This window comes from Dromiciops gliroides, chromosome 1 (assembly GCF_019393635.1).
Source record: "Dromiciops gliroides isolate mDroGli1 chromosome 1, mDroGli1.pri, whole genome shotgun sequence".
NCBI classification, from domain to species: Eukaryota; Metazoa; Chordata; class Mammalia; order Microbiotheria; family Microbiotheriidae; genus Dromiciops; species Dromiciops gliroides.
The window spans coordinates 152866833-152885529 of NC_057861.1; the positions used below are offsets into that span (position 1 = coordinate 152866833).

The window sequence follows — 18697 nt, forward strand, 5'->3', positions numbered from 1 at the left end:
GTAACATCATTCGACCTATGCTTTGGTAAAATCACTTTGTCAGGTGAATGGAAGATGCATTGGAGTGGCAAGAAACAAGGCTGGAATATGAATTAGAAGACTATTGCAATTGTCAAGGCAAGAGGTAATGAAGGCCTGAACTAGAGCAGGGGTTGTATGAGAGGAGAGAGAATAATGTGGAGGTACAGATGATGACTTGGCTTTAGAATGATCTTTTATAGACTTTCTTAAATTAATAAAAATAATAAGAATGACATTTACAGGAGGTGAAGAAATATGGGATCATGGCCATCCTTACATTATGCCAAGCAGATGAGGTAATTATTCAATGAGGTATAATTCAAGGGCCCTTCGAAAGACTACTACACATAAAACATAGCCTCTAAGTTTCCACTCATTTGGCCATTATAGATTCATTCATCACTGTGACCTCTCCCATCTCCTAGCTCAGCACTCCTGTTCTGACATCACTTTTACACTACAGTTTTGACACTGTGATCACTTTAACCTTCATCCTTGTCCTTTGGCTTTTTATACTTTCTAATGTTTAACCACAGGTTTTCCCCATCATTCATTTTATTTTTTAAAATTGTATTAATAGTCTTTTGTTTTTATATCACTTTTTATGATTTTCCTTCCATCTCTACACAGTGAATGCTGTGAACTTTCCCTCATAAAAAATACATAAAAGGAAATAAAATAAATACTTAAATAAAAGGAACAATTTGGCAAAAAAAACCAATGTCAGACATTATGTTTGACAACATATACAATATTTCATACCTCGATCTCTTCAACAAAGGTTTTCTCATCTGTGTGTGCTCTTTACAATTACACAATGTTCAATTTAGCTTTATTTTTCTTTGTGTTTAATTGTTGTAATTATTGTATGTACTATTTTCTTATATAAATTTACTTCACTATATCAGTTTATGTATTTTTCCGTGCCTTTTAGAACTCCTTATATCCATCATTTCACAATTTTTTTATCCATTCCCAATTGATGGATGCCCACTTTGCTTTCCGTTTTACTGCTTCTAGAAAAATGTTTTTTTTTGCTATAAGTATTTTGGTCTATGTGCGACTGTTCTTTCTATCTTTGACCTCCTTGGGATATGAATTCAGTAGTGAGTTATCTCCCCTCTATAGCTTCTCAAATCATACTCCTGAAACAGCAAACATTACTTGAGGAAGTCATGAATCCATGAAGATTGGGCCCATCACAAATTCGTGTCTCCGTTTAACATCCCTCTCAGGGCTGTTTTCAACCTTTTTCTCCAGTTTATGAATTCTACCACTTTAAGAATGAAGGGGCGGCTAGGTGGCACAGTGGATAAAGCAGTGGCCCTGGATTCAGGAGTTCCTGAGTTCAAATCCGGCCTCAGACACTTGACACTTACTAGCTGTGTGACCCTGGGCAAGTCACTTAACCCCCATTGCCCCACAAAAAAAAAAAAAAAAGAATGAAGGAAGAACAACAAACAACCACCACCTCACCCCAACATTCTTTCTCTCGGCAGATAATTCCTTACTGTGGTAAAACGTGAAAGCTTTTAATAGTTGGTTAGGATAACTGAAGGACGCCAGTTTTAAAAGAACCACCCTTTCGGGGAGGAGACCATGATGAACCGCCCTTGAGTCTGCTAAGCACTCCACTTACGGGGTGCGAGCTTAAAAGCAAGGAGAGAACGGAAGCTGCTCTCTCTTTCACTCGCTCCTGGCTGGCTCGCTTGGCACACAGACGCTGACTCAGGTTCGATAGTGTTGTCCTTGGTGATTGGCCTGGTCCTCCGTAATAGTACATGCTTGACATGGTTCTCAACCTCAGAGGTGGCCTTGGGTTTTTTAGTGAGTTCTATACGGAATATAGACTAAGCTTAGATGGAAGACTATTTATTTGTATTTCTACTTTCTTATCTTTCTAATCAACGTCACCTTGTTTTGTTGGCTAATTAATTTCCAAACAATAAAAGCTCTAACTAAAGCTCAGAGGCTTCTTTCACTTACTGGTCTGGGATATATAGATATAGCTATAGCTATAGCTATAGCTATAGCTATAGCTATAGCTATAGATATAGATATAGATATAGATATAGATATAGATATAGATATAGATATAGATATAGATATAGATATAGATATAGATATAGATATAGATATAGATATAGATATAGATATAGATATAGATATAGATATAGATATAGATAGATAGATATAGATAGATATAGATATAGATGGGAAAGGTTAAAGAGGAGTTTAATGCTCTTGTATCCAATTTTAAATCTCACATTACTGAAAACAGATCCTTAACCATGAGTTCTGTCATTTCTCCTCCTCCATACTTCAAAATCTTCTCTCCTCTTTTACTCCAGTCTCACAGGACAAAATAGTCCACGTCTATAGAAAATTAATTCCATCTACTTGCATCCTTGATCACACACCTTCCTATTTTCTTTGCCATAATTCATGTTCTCCTTCCCTCCATTCCCTTTAACTTCTCCCTTTCTTTCCCTTTATCTTTCATCTTCAATATTTCCCTATGCTTCCTACTTGTGGGCTTCATCCCCTACATAACAAGCTCAGGCTTTTTATATACTTAAATTTTCCTTCTCACTGAAATCATCTCCTGATGTTGACATATATGTGTGTGTGTATGTATGTACATATACATATATACACACACACATATACATATATACATATAAAGATTTATGTATGTATATGTATTCGAATCCCATATCACTGTTTCCCACTGTACATCTCTTAGCTATCTTATGAGCCTCTCAAGCATTTTTTTGTTGTTCAATTGTTTCAATCCTGTCTGACTCTTTGTGACCTCATTTGGTGTTTTCTTGGCAAAGACACTGGAGTGGTTTACCATTTCCTTCCTAACTCATCCAATAAGTTGCCAACTCTTATCCATTCAGGCCCACATCACCTTTTTCTCAAACTATTGTAATAATATAGTAACTGCTTTGCTTATGTTTTTTCCCTATTCCAATGCATCCATTGACAAACCTGACAAAATAATCTTCACAGCTTATAGGTTTTGATCACTCCCTTGACAAAACCTTCTCTGGCTCCCAATTGCTTTTGGGATAAAAGATAAGCTCCTCAGACTAGCTTCTAAGGCTCTAACCTATCATTTCAGCCTGATTTTACTTTATTCTCCTTTACACTTTCCAACTAAACTGGACTATTGTTACTAATATTAAACATCTATTAAACTTATCTTGACCTAAACCTGCCAACTCTTCAAGGATCCTTCCCAAATTCCCTCACCTGAAAGTATTCTGATCCTACTCAAGATTTCTTAGAGCACATTTGGATCTCTCTTTTGCCCTACTTTGTGTTATGTACCTCTTGGGTGTAAACATTTCTGTTCACCCCTACATAGAGCATTAGTTCCTGAAAAGTAGCTGGGTCTTATTTATCACTGGCTCCCTAGGATAGTACTTAATTAATGTTAAAAAAAAAAAAGGTGTGTTGAATTAATTCAGTTGAATTAATTCGGCTATTAACTCTTTCTTAAGAATTCATCAAATTTCAAAAGTTTTTGAAAACATCATTTATACAGCAATGTCCTTGTGGACAAGATAGAAAAGTATGGGCCTCATAGTCATGATTAGGTTGATCTGAACCTGGTTGAGTGAACAGATGCAAGGAGTAGTCACCAACAAAGAGATTAACTTGAAAAAATGTCCCTACCCCTAGTGAACCAAGAATCTGTGCTTCACCCAATGCTATGTAACATTTTTTTTGGCATGGCAATGAGGGTTAAGTGACTTGCCCAAGGTCACACAGCTAGTAAATTTCAAGTATCTGAGGCCGGATTTGAACTCAGGTCCTCCTGAATCAGGGCCAGTGCTTTATCAACTGCACCACCTAGCTGCCTCCTATGTCACATTTTAAAAAATAAAAGTAGCAATATTATATAGTGAGTAGAAAGCCAGTTATGTGTCAGGAAGACCTGGATTCAAGTCCCACTTTTGGGCCATATTGGTTGTATTACCCTAAGAAGTATTCCAGGGAAAATATAGTTGCAGAGATGGTGCTTATCTCTCATGAGAGAGGATGTTTCTCACTGGAGAATTTCCCACACTGATGAAATCACAAAATTGTCAATTTTCTTTTTAAAAAGTCAATATCTTGGGTTATACTGATAGGTATAGTGTCTAATGTGTCCAGAGACAACATGCTATGGTGCACATTTTAGAAAGCCAGTCTCAGAGTCAAGAAAACTTAGGTTTAGGTTCCACATCTGACTCATACTGTCTGGGCAAGACTCAGTGTCTCAGACTACTCTCTTGGGCTATAAATTGTGGAATAATTTAATCTGTATCAGCTAAAGGTGTTTCTTTGCTGGGAATCCCCAATACCAATGAAATCACAGGTTCAGTCCAAAATTGTTTAAACTATAGGAAGTGGCAGTCCTTTTGTGGCCTGCTCTGGTGAAACCACTTCTGGATGGCTGTGATCATTTCTGGACACCAAATTTTAGTAATAACATAAAAATAAATGAGGAATCTTAAAGAACCATGGGAAGTCACAAGGGACCATATGAGAATATAATACAACAGGAAAGATATTGTGAGGAAGAAGAACAGAGATCAAGCTAGATGCCCTAAACCACTTTTTGCCTTGGGCTGACTGGAAGGTGGACAATCAGACAAGACTAATTGGTGTGAATCAACACCATATAGAAGGATATGGATAAGAAAATCATTTAACAGATTATTTTACATGACAATAAAAATGAACCCACCAATTGGGCTAAAAAATGTGTCCTGATTCAATAGCATTGGTTTCTACAACTCAGTGTGAGAAAATATTCTGTTGGGAAGATATGGTTCAGTTACCAAATATTATCAGGGATTTCTCTAGTCCATTGTTTCTATGAGCGATTTCTGCTAATTGTGCAGAGATGTGTTATGGTTAGCCAGTATCTTACTCATCAAACTGCTTAATAACTGTTAAGGGCTAAAATTCTAGCTAAACTGTCTAAAATATCTAATGAGTGGTCGCCAATAAATTATAAGCTTTAGCAAGAGTTAAACTTTTAAGCATTTATTAAGGAGAATAAGAATTTGGTAAAGAGAGAGAAAAAGGCCTAGATTCCTATCTATTAAAGGGAGAGCACATTTCTAGCTCCGCTCTCCACCAGAGTCCAAAGGAAAAAGCGCGAGACTGAGCGCCAGTCTCTTCCTCCTCTCACTAGCCCGCGTCACTTCCTGACTCCTGGTCTTGCCCTCAAAGACCTTCCCTTCATGGGCAGAACTCTTCTACAGTAAGTATCCAGCAGGTGGCGTCATTCCAATCGTTACATAACTAACCAAGTACAACATGAGTTTAATATGTCAGAACTTCAGTCTGACAGTAATTTCTATGCACAGGCAGAATATGAGATTCTGTGAGAGGGAAGGGTTTCCATACATCTCTAGTCTGTCAAGAATCACTTAAAGATGTCACATCATGGCCCCAGTATTACACTAATAATAAATCATAATTTGGTAGCCTATATTATGGTACTGAAGGATAATTTTTGAAATTCAAAATTTTTGGTTTATTAAAATAATAAAAATATATTTATTGCAATGGCTTGGTCTTTGACAATAATTGAAATTAAATTAAAATATCATCTATGTTAGCTTTTCAGACATTATAATTCTCCATAGGGTCTGATATCCTACTGTTGTCTATAAAGGGAGTAGTCATGCAATCATCCAACAATATAGCAGCTTCCAAGTATATAGTGTTTCACAGTTTTAAAGGCAATTATCTACCAAAAGCCATACCATATAGCTAAAAAAGTTACTATTATCCATATATTACATATGAAAAAACTGAAAATTGAAGCATGACATAGTGAACAGATTATTGGATTTAGAGTAAGGAAGACATGGGTTTCAAATTCTGTATTAAATATTTCTTATGTGACCATGAGCAAGTCACTTAAGCTCTCTATGCCTCAGTTTTCTCTTCTACAAAATGAGCATACTCATACCTGTAGCCTTCAGTGTTATTCCCCATAATAAATAATGAAATAATGCACTGAAATCACTTTTCAAACTTTAGTGTTATATAAACATCAGTTATTTATAAACATACTTGCCTAAGGTCCCACATATAGTCATTTGTAAGGATTCAAACTCCTATCTTCAATCCTAATCCAGATCTTTTTCTACTTTCCCACAAATATATTTAAGGTATGATAGGAAAAAATGCCAGTGGTAAAGGCTCTCGTGGACAAAAATGTAAGACCCCCTTCTATTACTTTAACATGAATCCTCAGATCAAACCATGCTGGTTCAATGATTGATGTTGCAAGTGGGCTAGGTTCCATTTTCTACTTAGGTAGTAGCCTTTATGGCATAGCTGACAAAAGAGGAGATAGAAAAAGAAGGAACTGAAACCATTCAGTCTTACCATTTTTGTCTGCTCTTCTCAGTATCTGGAAAAGAAAGAAGACAACAGAATTAGTACTTTTATAGGTGACATTATAAAGGATGTACTCAACCATAAGTTAAAGTATATTTCAGTCTGCTATTTTGAAACCCCTACTAATTCTAAATTTAGAGAAAGGCTTTTCACCTGGTGTCAGGGACAAAAAAAAGTAGGCAGGGAAGAGGCCTATGTATACGTCAGATGACATCTTTATCTCTATGCACCATTGTGCTGTTCCCCCTAGTACCTAATTTAAACTATACTCTTCAAAGAAAATTCCCTGATGACCCAATATGTGGTTATTCAGTTAATATTATTCTCCTACTGTGCATATAAGATAACTCCCTACTTTACATGATATGAATTTTAATCATGTGGAAATAATATTTCAAACTTTTTTCAAAAGATGCCTGTGGGAGTGAGGGGAGAGAAACTTTTAAGCAATAATGACTACTACTTTATTTAGAAACACCATTTCTTAGTAGCCAGGCTGATGTTTAGCTCTGCCTCTGAATTGCTACCTTTTAATTAACTAATATTTTAAAATATTACATTCATATGACTAGACACATCCTGGGTTGAAGCTGCCTAGAAAAAGAGCTAGTACAAACATGGTGAGTGCAGTAGTAATGGGTGGGAACCTTATTGACTGTGGGCACTTACAGGAGAGCAGAGTCCCTGATTTCAGTTCCAGGGCAGAGATAGATAACTAGATAAACAAATAATTAGATAAATAAATAAATGAATGGATGGATGCATGCATGCATGCATAGATAGATAGATAGATAGATAGATAGATAGATAGATAGATAGATAGATAGATAGATAGATAAATGAGTGAATAAATAAATGAGTGGATGGATGAATAGATAGATAGATAGATAGATAGATAGATAGATAGATAGATAGATAGATAGATAGATAGATAGATAGATAGATAGATAGATAAACAAAGGAGAAAGAAACAAACCATAGATAGTTACTATGGGCATAGAAAAGATCTGGGTTAATACTCGGAGGAAGATAATGGAGAGTAAAAAAAAAAAGCCACTCCTTTTTCAATGAGAAATATTAAATGGTTCCAAACACAAAGTGTTCTTAGAAGAACTTAAAAATAACCTTAAAAATCAAGTAAGAAAGATTGAGGACAAATTAGAAAAAAATAAGAACATTCAAAGAAAGTCAAGAAAATTGTGAAAAGAAAGTTAAACAACTAGACTTACAGGTAATCATAGCCAAGTTTCAAAGATTCCAGGTAAAGGAGAAAATATTGGAAGCAACAAGGAAAAAAATATTTTAATATCATGGACCTATAATAAGGATTCATAAAACCTAGCAGGTACTACATTGAAGGATCATAAGTCTTGGAATACTATATTCCACAGATCAAAAAAGCTGGTGTTATGACCAAGGGTAACTTACCCAGCAAAATTAAGTACAATCCTGAATGGAAAAAAATGGATATTTAATTAATTGAAAGACTTTTGGGTTTTGTGACACCCCCCCCAAGAACTTAAGGGAAAATATGTGTGAGAAATTGTTATTAATAGCCCACTATCTCATACAAATGAAGCTTAAAAGGGAAAATTGATATAGAAGAAGCTAGTACAGGGAAGGGTGGGAGTGCTGGAACCTTACTCTCATCAGGAATGGGTTAAAGAGAGACAACATATATATCTAGAAGGGTATTAAAGTCTTCTAAATTCAGAACGAAATAAGAGGGCAAAGGGATAGAACAGGGGGGAGGGAGAGGATAAGGGAGGGACTCTTAGAGGGGTGAGTAGGTTAAGGAATAGGAGTATAAGATATCTGTAAAAGTAAAGCAGAGGAGTAAGAAGGGATAGGGTGAGAGAATTGTGAGGAAAAATAGGAAGGAGGAAAATAGACACGTAATTATAGCTTAGAATGTGAATGGGATGAATTTGCCCATAAAACAGATTAAAATTTTGAATGAACAATATGTTGCTTTCAGGAAAGCAAGGCCAACCTAACTGTGTGTTAGCCATGGGGTGGGATGGATAGACAAGGTAACATTGAAAAGTCATTGGAGGGGCAGCTAGATGGTGCAGTGGTTAGAGCACTGGCCCTAGATTCAGGAGGACCTGAGTTCAAATCCAGCCACAGACACTTGACATTTACTAGCTATATGACCCTGGGCAAGTCACTTAACCATAATTGCTCTGCCAAAACAAAAAGTCATTGGACATCCGTCTTGTTTGTACATAGTTGTTTTCATATTGCCCCTCCTCATTGGACTGTGAGCTCTTAGAGGGCAAAGACTATCACTTGCCTTCTTTGTACTCCCATGCTTAGCATGGAGTCTGGTACATAGCAGGTGCTTATTGACTGACTAATTGGGTTGGATTGGGTGCTTGAAGAGAAATAGATAGCTTGTCTTTGACAAGTTCTTTCTGCTTGACAATTCTACCTAAGGTTGGTCCAGAATATGACACTGATTTATAAATAAAATGTGATACATAAAGCCATAATGCTTTCATCAATATTTCTGGTTTAAAATTTATATGAGTGCACTGACTTTAGTGTACTAAAAATTAAGAGTAGGGCAAGTCTGTAAATCATGAAGCTATCATTCTTCTAACTGCTCTGTGTCAACCCAAATGCATAATTCTGCCTATGTCATTTGGTGTGACAGAGATGGTATGACTAATCGAGTTCTATCACAGAGTTATAGCAAGATCTAGAAAAAGAGCAACTTTACTGTTGCAGTAGTTAATGAAGTATATGAGAAAGAAGGGAATCAGGAAAGAAGGATAAATAGCAATGAAGGAGTCCAATAATTAAGAAGAGATAACATCTGGGGAAAGAGCAACAATAATATTCATGAAGGGATATTTATTCATATATGTAGAGACTTGGCAATAAACAAAGTGAACTACAACTACAAAGGTAACACAGACACTTGATAGAATTAGAATTGTGTCTGAAAATTTCAATGGAAATAAATAAATACCTTATCCAAAAGGAACAGATAAGGTAAAATGTGGTAAGAAAAAAATGAATGCAATCCAAGGCTTCATTGAGTTATAGTGTCCAGAATGAGGAAGGTAATAGTTTTGCCCTACTCTAATTTGGTCAGTCTAAATAAGGAGTATTGTGTTCACTTCTGGCCACTGCACTTTAGGAAAGACTTGGACAAGCATTGAACATCTTTAATAAGAAGCTGTATAACATCTTTCTGTGGATATTATAGATGAGATTCCTGGTTTTAGGTATGGGTTTGACTAGATGGCAATTTAGGTCTTTTATAGTTCTTAAACATTGTGACATTGTGAAAAGGGGAAGTAAACTAGAAATATCTATCAGTTTATCCATCCATCATCCATCCACCCATCTGTCCATCCATCTGCCCATCTATCCATCCACCCAACCATCTATCTATCTACACACACATTGGTATGGACAGCATTTAGGTAAAGATCAAAGAAGGGACAATGGATTTAGCTTCTAGTCAGAAGTAAATGGATGATGACTTCTGAAAGCAAAATGTCTGGTTGCTGAAGTAGAAAATATAGGAATCTGGGGGCAGCTAGGTGGCCCAGTGGATAGAGCACTGGACATGGATTCAGGAGGGTCTGAGTTCAAATCCAGCCTGAGGCACTTGACGGGTACTATCTGTGTGACCCTGGGCAAGTCACTTAACCCTCATGGCCCCACAAAAAAAGAAAGAAAATATAGGAATCTTGGGAATATAAGAATCTTGGGAAGAAGTGACTATAACAAGATACAAATACAAGCAAAAAAAGAAAAGTAATCCCTGCCCTCAAGGAGTTTATATTCTAACCTGTGAACGTCATACTTAAAAGGGAGCTAAAAGGGGATGGGGAGGGGATGGGGAAGGGATGGAGAAGATACTCATGGATGAGCATGATGAAGAAAGTCTAGAGCATCAAGAGTGGAGTCCAGAGAGTAATGAAGACATGTCTGGCCTGGATGCTTTCCTTAAGACTGATATTCTTGCTTTACATAATTGCACATATATAACCTATATCTGATTGCTTACTACCTCAGAGAAGGTGGGAGGGGTGGAGGGAGGGAAAGAAGGAAAAATAAAATTTGGGACTCAAAACTTCAAATAAAAATGTTTATTATTTTAAAAAAAGATTCTAGGAGGAGCTCACCAACCAGATAAAGGGATCTTAGAAGTATGGTGAACATCCAGGGTGATAAAGCTTCTATGAGATGAAGAGTCAGGAGTAGAACCCAGAGAGGATAGTCCAGGTGAAGGAGATACTCCTTTAGGCTATACTCTATTCTTTGCTAAGATGCTTCAAAAATATAACAAAAGGAATATGGCAGAGATGATGGCCTTTAGGTGGAAACTGATTTGGGAATTGAACTGGCAAAGGTAGGTGGGCCTATATTTGTTATTGTTTTCTTCTTCACAATTACGCTATTAAGGTAATGCTTCAAAAGGAGTTCCTATTGTCCACAAGATCACCAGACACAGTCTAATATGTCTAAATTGTTTTAGATGTAGTTAGAGTTGACACACAATTACATAGTATGTTGCTATGGAAGCTAAGAGGAAATGGCTAAGTTGTTGTCTTTCCCTTTCTATAATAAAGCAGTCATTTTCCCTGCCTTTGAAGAAAACCAAAGATTTAGATCCAATTTATATTTTCTTAGTGTGATTGTCCATCTTTTCTCTACATATTTAATAATATCACCTCGAGGATGCTGCCCATGGTTGAAGGCTGATTTAAAATCCATTACTAAATATTCAAGAGTATTTATTGACAATAAGAGCTTGATTCTTATGCTTTATCAGAGAGAATCATCAAGATTTAATGGTTTAAATCAGCCTCAATAATTGGTTGATTTAATGCCTATTAATTAGGTACACCTCAGAAAAATAATTCTAATTTATAAAATGGCATTTATATAATCCTTATATATTTGACTGAGTGGTATTTTTGTCTGTTTTTATTTACTTGATCTGATCATATGCTACTTTTGTTGAATTGTTAATGGGGAACCTGAAGCAAACTATTCTACCCTGAAAGAGAAACTGCCTCAATATCTGTCTCCTTGTTATAAATGGAACTCACAGTGAGACACAATAACAGTTGTCTATGTATGGCATTGCAATATCTTTTGCACCCCATTTAAAATAAAGTCTAAGGAATATATTTATTTCCAGTTTGATGAAGGGTAAATGATACAATTTAAATAATTCAAAAACTAAATAGGCTTTGTATATAGAAGCCTGAGATATATATTTGTTCCTACTTCATCGAGAAATGAGTAAGTCATATTATATATTTATGCCTACAGAGAAGTAGCAGTAGATAGAGTAGATCTGAGAATTGGGAAAAATCTAGGCTCAAGCTTTTTTCCTAACATCTACAGGTTGCCTAACCCACTTAATCTCTCAATGTACCATGTTTCTAAGACTATATATCTTAATACTGATGAAATCATATATCCAGATCAAGAAAAGGAAAAGACAAGGCAAGACAAAATCAAAACAAAATAAAAGGATCCAGTGAAATAGGATTCATAGAACTAACCTTTTGTAACTGTCCTACAGACCAAATTTAAATGAATCATAGATGCTGAAAATATTTCATCTATATTTTATGACTAAACAATATATACTTTTGGTTTTTATGATCAAGAAATAATAATTTAACAAAACTCAGTATGGCAACCAGTGGATTGTACTTCTTACCCAAATTGCAAAGAATCCATTTAAAGGGCAAGCAAAGCCCCTTCTCTTGGAAAGCAAATCATCAAATATATTGTGCAGAACCTTATACTTTGTTGTTGAACAGTGAATGTTAATACATTTGAATGGTATTTTTGTAATAAAAAGAAAGTTAGGTCAATTAGTTTGTAGTGTGAACTGTACTGGATGGGTGTTGTTCTTAGCCTATTAACATTTGACTTTATTCTTATTGAATTAGTGGTAAAGACAGGGCTGAGACTCAGGTCTCTTAGTCCTCAATTTCTCTCTCTCTCTCTCTCTCTCTCTCTCTCTCTCTCTCTCTCTCTCTCTCTCTCTCTCTCACACACACACACACACACACACACACACACACACACACAAAATCACATGAGAAATTAATAATATTTTAATTTCCTTTTTTGAAGAAACAATCATTTTTCACCTTAGCCAGGATTGTTGTCTGTGAAAAAGAATGATTTTCCAGGGATTTAGTTCCACTTCTGTTCTATCACCAGGGTTACTTGTTGCTTAGAAAAAAGTCACATTGAAGCCCTTAATTTCTTAGGCAAGGTCAGAATGAAGTGAAGTCCTTTCTCATGTTTTTGAATCACAGATGGTATTTGCTCTACAAAGAGGCTGAATGGACAAAACCCTATTTGATATCATTTAAGAGTCACTGAAAAATCTCAACATAAAACATCTCTTCCACAAGCCTGCCACAGGGTCTGAAATTCTGTTGTACCTCCCTCTTTTCCATAGACAAATTCCTTATTTAAGGGCCTCTCAAGAAGATATTCAACTTAGAAGGGATAATATAATCACTGGCATATTATCATTTTATTAGTTAGTATGAGTTAATCAAATAAACTAATTAATCTTAGTTTATCTGATTAATTTATTTACCTATCAGAGGATAGCAACTGAGAGGCTTGGAGAAATGGGACAGGTAAGTTTTGGTGGGAGAAGGAAATATGTGCACTATTCTTAATTGAACAAAAAATAAGGTCAAATGAAAAAGAAAGGTGAAAGACCTAGAAGATAGGGTTATCCCCACCTCAGTGCATTCCCATAATGGAGGTTCCTGCCTGAGTATTGAGAAAAGAATGATGCTAAGAGGAAAATTGGAAAATCTAAAGACAATGTACTTTCTTCAAAATTTTGCCAAGGTAAATCTTGATTAGTGCTATACCTGTCTCTCATTAGAAAAATAATTAAAACAACTTGATGTTCTTAAATAGACATAGAAAAATTGATTCCCTTGAATCATCCCTGTTATCTGCATTTCCCCATTATTGTATTGAAAACTCACTTCACTTCATTCCCATCCCTGAGAAAAAGAACCTGCAGTTGTTACAAGCCAGTTTTCAATAGACCTCTGTTAACTACATCTATTGCTACTACTTTATCCTCTATTCGCCTATATTTTTTAAAAGGCAGTTAATACTTGAAATACTGTTATGCTACAGCTCTTTACTTTGCTTACCCACTTTCTCCTATCAGTTTAATTCAATTCAACAAATATTTATTATATCAAATAAAGAAGAGGCAAATCTGAGGTAATGCCCAGGACTGACCATTCAAACACTTTGCTGTTTAAGTGGATAATGGCAGCCTCCATTGGGAAAGGGATGGAGAAGTGGGGGATAGAAAGCCAAAATGACAACTGAGGGACAATGAGAAGAAACCCAAATGAGTCCACCCAGATAAAAGGTGGGAGAGAAAAGCAGATAGTAAGGGAAAAAGAGGAAGAAAGGGAAAGGAAAATCACAAAAGGTGGAGAGACAAGAGAGAGCAAAAAGCAAGCTAATAGAAAGAAAATTATACAGAACAGAGGTAGCAAGATACAAGAGACTGCCAAACAAAGAAAGGCCCAAGTAAGAAAACATACCAGAAATAAAAGAATGAAACAGCAAGAAAGGGAAGGAAAAAATGGGGGGAAAGATTGGGGGAAATAGTAAAACAAAAATAAAAAGAGGAAAGTCAAAATAGAAAAGAAGAAAGTATGAAAGAAAAAGGCATATTGTAGCAGGCAAGAACATTAATAATAATAATAACAACAACAACAACAGAGAGCTAAGGGAAAGAGAAGACATGAAAATCTGGAAAGGTGGGGAATAAACATCAGGTGGAATACAAAAAGACTTCATGAAAGAAATCATAGCAAGAACAGAAAGGAAAATAAGTGAAAGGACATGACAATAAACACTGCATATAAAGAAAGCCTGGTACAAGCAACACTTGTCACACTGAATTTGCAGGAAGCCTCCTTAAGATTCAAACAAGTTCAATTGCTTTCTGAGAAGAGAGAGTAGTGAAGGGAGGCAGATTTTTTTTTCTAAAATTTCTTAGAATTTCTTTTTGTTGCCCCTATCCAACAAGCATCAATGAGGTTTGCTGTTGAGGGGGTAGGGGATGCTAAGGATATGTTGGCTTGTCTCCCTGTGAGAAATTCTTGGAAACCCTTTTCAAACTTCCCAACTCACTAGATCACTAGATCTGGTGATGCTGTGATTCACAGAGGACCCTCCTGAGAAAGCCTAGGCACCTGGAAATGTTTACCCTGGAGCTTCTTTAAAGGATATAGTAGTCCAGAGCTGGAAGGTTTGGACAGCTCCTTTCTTATTAAAGTTCTTTGTTAAAGACTTCAGAGGACGTGGCTATGACAATTCTCTATCCCTGCAAACCAAACAAACAAACAAAGAGCAGGTAGATAACCTCTGGGGTCCCTTTCAGTTATAAATCCATGATTGTCTCCTCTGGACTCTCCTATACAAGGGCAAAGCAGGCGCTGTGTACCCCACCCCTGCAAGTCCAAAGCACCAAATATAAGAAGCTTCAGCTAGGGAAAAGGGTGAGAGACTACAGGGGTGGGTAACGGGCATTGGAGTACTAACTGCTTAGATCCAAACTCCTCCAATCTGTACTTACATCGAGGAAGATAGACATGCCCTTCGACAGCTGCAGGGCAGAGCTGAGCTCCTCTGAAGAGTTGTTGGAAGAAGGCGATGTGTCCTGGGAATCTTCCATCCTGTGGCACAGGAGCACAGCAAGAGCCAGCAAGACCAAGGCTTTGAGTGTACTGGTGGGATCTAGGCTTGGGGATGGGGCGGAGGCAACTGTTCACTGTTCACTGCTGCAGCAGCTGCTGTTGCTCCTGAGTATCAGAGTTGCTGCTTGTGCTGAGCACTGATGACAGCAGTAGCTCACTTTCTCTCTCTCTCTCTCTCTCTCTCTCTCTCTCTCTCTCTCTCTCTCTCTCTCTCACTCTCACTCTCACTCTCACTCTCTCCTCCTCCTCCTCCTCCTCTTCCCCAGTCTTTCCCCTTTCCTTTGCTGTAGGCGCCTATGTCAGTTTCATTGACTCTCTTAGCAACGTGATCCTCTCCCTGACAGCCTCTTAGACTTTCAAGTAGTGACCACTGGCCAAGCTAGCTGAAATGCCCTATTAGCTAATTCCTTGCCCTCTCTCCAGTATCTTTTTGTGGTTCAGTCATTTCAGTATTCTCAACCTTTTGTGACCCCATTTGGGGGTGGAGTTCTTGGTAAAGATATTGGAGTGATTTGCTATTTCTTCCTCCAGCTCATTTTACAGATGAGGAACTGAGGTAAACAAGGTTAAGTGACTTGCCTGGGCTCACACAGCTAATAAAGGTCTGAGACCAAATTTGAACTCAGGAGATGAATCTTCCTGATTCCAAACCCACCACACTATCTACTGGGCCACCTAGTTGTTCTACCTTCCTGTCCCTATCTCCATTAGACAAGGAACTTGCCTGGTACCAGTCCTGGAGAGCAACAATTTAAAGAATGAGGAATGGATTTATCACTGTGTATTTCATGCATGTAATAAAAATCTTTGTAGCAAAAGTGACTTAAGTGCTAAATGAAAGTAGGGTGGGATTTGCTAGTGTTTTTATCTACCCATTTTTTCTTTTCCATTCCCCTCCTAGGTTTTATCCAAAACAGGTAATAAGTGTCAAAGGCAGGATTTGAACTCAGGCCCTCTAACTCCAGGGTCAGTGCTCTTTCCATTGCCTAAGGTGAGATTCATGTGCATTTCGTTGTATTACTGGTTTTCTTCTTTAGGAGAAGTAGATATGAAATGACATGCTACATCGGACAATTATTTCTATTCCACCAGCCTTCAGAGTCATGATAACTGCTTGTCTAATTGTACTGTTCAACAGAATATGCCAGTACAATATTTTGCATAAAGGAAGTAATACATAAATTTATTGAATTGAAGTAAGATGAAGTGAATTGAACAGTACTTCATATGTAGGTTGGACTCAAAATTCAGAAAGCTTTGATTGCTCCCCATGCATAAGATACATAGCAATAGATATACACTATATAGCAGATTTATGATTTCAAAAGTATGGAAAACTCCCTTTACTAAGGCATATTGACATATTCTGTGATTTATACTCTCAGAATTGTTTGGGGAAATTAGAGAGTATGTGACTTGTCCATGGTCATGGGATTATTATAAAATCATAGATTTAGAGCTAGAAAAAACTTAGAGAAACATATGTATATGCATGTATATATGTGTTTATATTTGTGTATACATCTATATGTATGCATAAATTGTGTACATATGTGTGTTTGTGTAATTTTTTCAGTTATGTCTGACTCTTCATGACCCCATTTGGGGTTTTCTTGGCAAAGACACTGGAATGGTTTGCCATTCCCTTCTCCAGCTCATTTTATAGATGAGGAAACTGAGGTAAACAGAGTTAAGTGACTTGCCCATGGTCACACAGATAGCAAGTGTCTGAGAACAGATTTGAACTCAGGAAGATGAGTCTTTCTGACACTGGGCCTGGTATTTTATCCACTGTGTCAGTTAGTATGTATATACACATACCATATCAAAGGAGCACCATTGCATAGTGATTGGAGAATTAGGTGTGGAATCAATAAGACAAAGTTTCAAGACCTCCCCCTGACACTCCCTGGCTGAGCTGGAAACATAGGTGATGTAGTGTAGTGCATAAAATGCTTAAATAGTACTTTAAGGATTGCAAACTAGGTTCTGTACATTATTTTAAATGACCTCTGCAACAACCCATTGAAAAGAAGCAATAGAGTGTAGTAGATAGAGCACTGCACTCAGAGTAAGGAGGACTTAAGTTCAAATCTTTCCTTGGACATATGTCAGTTGTATGATGCTGGGCAAATCTCTTCAACTCTTTGAGCCTCAGTTTCTTTATCTGTACATGAGAAGGTTGAACTCAAGAGGTACCAAGGTCCTTTCCAATTCTAAGTCTATATGCACATATTTAACCATTAATCTGTAAATATGTATGTGTGCATCTCTCTCTCTCTCTCTCTCCTCTTTACCAGATAGGTAGGTGTGCATGCGTAGTCATATATACACCCACGAACAAAGGGTGTGTACAGATCCATATATACTACTTTTCTTTGTGTATACACATATAGGCACAAAATCTCTCTTCACCCCTCCCTTTTCTCTCTCTCTGTCTTTCTGTCCCTGTATCTCCACCTATATTCATGCATGCCACTTTTTTTGAATATGCTAAAATATTTTCTAACCATGTTGTTTCTATGAATTGAAATATATGTGTTATGAATGAGAGGAAAACTTATGCCAGTCAATTATTATAGATTTGGGACTGGAGGGAGCAGTAGAGTGGTTTATTCAACTTCTTAGAAGTAAGGAATCATCTATATTTAAAGTAGGAGCACATCATGATACTATTTTAATGATAGCACTTGCTACTGAAAATGTAAGTAGACCATAATGAAGGTAGGGATTTTTTTTTTTAATTTTACAGTATCTCCCACTACAAAATGTATAATTTAAGAAGATGAAGAAAGTCAGTACCTTGACAAATGAGTTCTTATTCAAAGCTATTGACAAGTTAGGACATCTTCATCTTCAGTTTTAATTTCTTTTTCTTATTTTGACAGTCTCTTGGTTTTGCTAATTTCTTCTAAGTGTTAGTCCAGTTGACAAAAATCTGCCTTGATACATATCTTTTGTCTCCATTTTTCTAACTAGGGAAATTGCAGTTAGGGAGGATAGGGGAAAAGACTCATTGTTATGCTGTTAAGCTTGTTGAGAATTCTCACAAGAGTAATTCAGTCTGTAAATTGCTTTAGTAATTTAGCCTCTTTTGAAATCTTTCCCTAAGGTATAAATAAAATTATATATTTTATGTTATACTTACACATGATGGATTCCATTTACTTCTGCAATAGAGTAAAGGAGAGAAGGACCAGGTAAGAGATCTCCTACCAAATAATTCTAGGGGGATTTATTATTCAGGGATTGAAATTTCTAATAGATATGCAGTCTCATGATTATAATGCACTCCTCAATTGCTTTCTAGTTGGAATGAAATTCAGCCAGCATTATTATTGCATGTTATTGATGAGGAAACTGAGGCAGAGGCAGAGCAGAAGGAACAGTCAGACAATTGAGAGGCAACCCAAGAAGCAGTGATGAAAACCAAAAACCACAGAGAGGTCAAAAAATGAGGGCTAAGAAAAAGGCCATCTCAGGATGGGGTGAAGTGATTAGACATTGCTATGAGG

The 18697-nt window shown here is 36.7% G+C and overlaps 1 protein-coding gene across 1 annotated transcript in view; it reads right to left on the reverse strand.

Annotated features, from left to right (window-relative positions):
- NECAB1 (N-terminal EF-hand calcium binding protein 1) overlaps positions 1 to 15577 on the reverse strand; it is a 219486-nt gene extending 203909 nt beyond the window's left edge. The window contains exons 1-2 of the mRNA XM_043975891.1: positions 15062 to 15577; positions 6427 to 6451 (exon numbers count right to left, since the gene is read on the reverse strand). Of these exons, the coding sequence (XP_043831826.1) occupies positions 6427 to 6451; positions 15062 to 15160 (124 nt within the window). The 5' untranslated portion in view covers positions 15161 to 15577. The remainder of the gene's footprint in view (positions 1 to 6426; positions 6452 to 15061) is intronic.
- Between the last annotated feature and the right edge of the window lie 3120 nt (positions 15578 to 18697).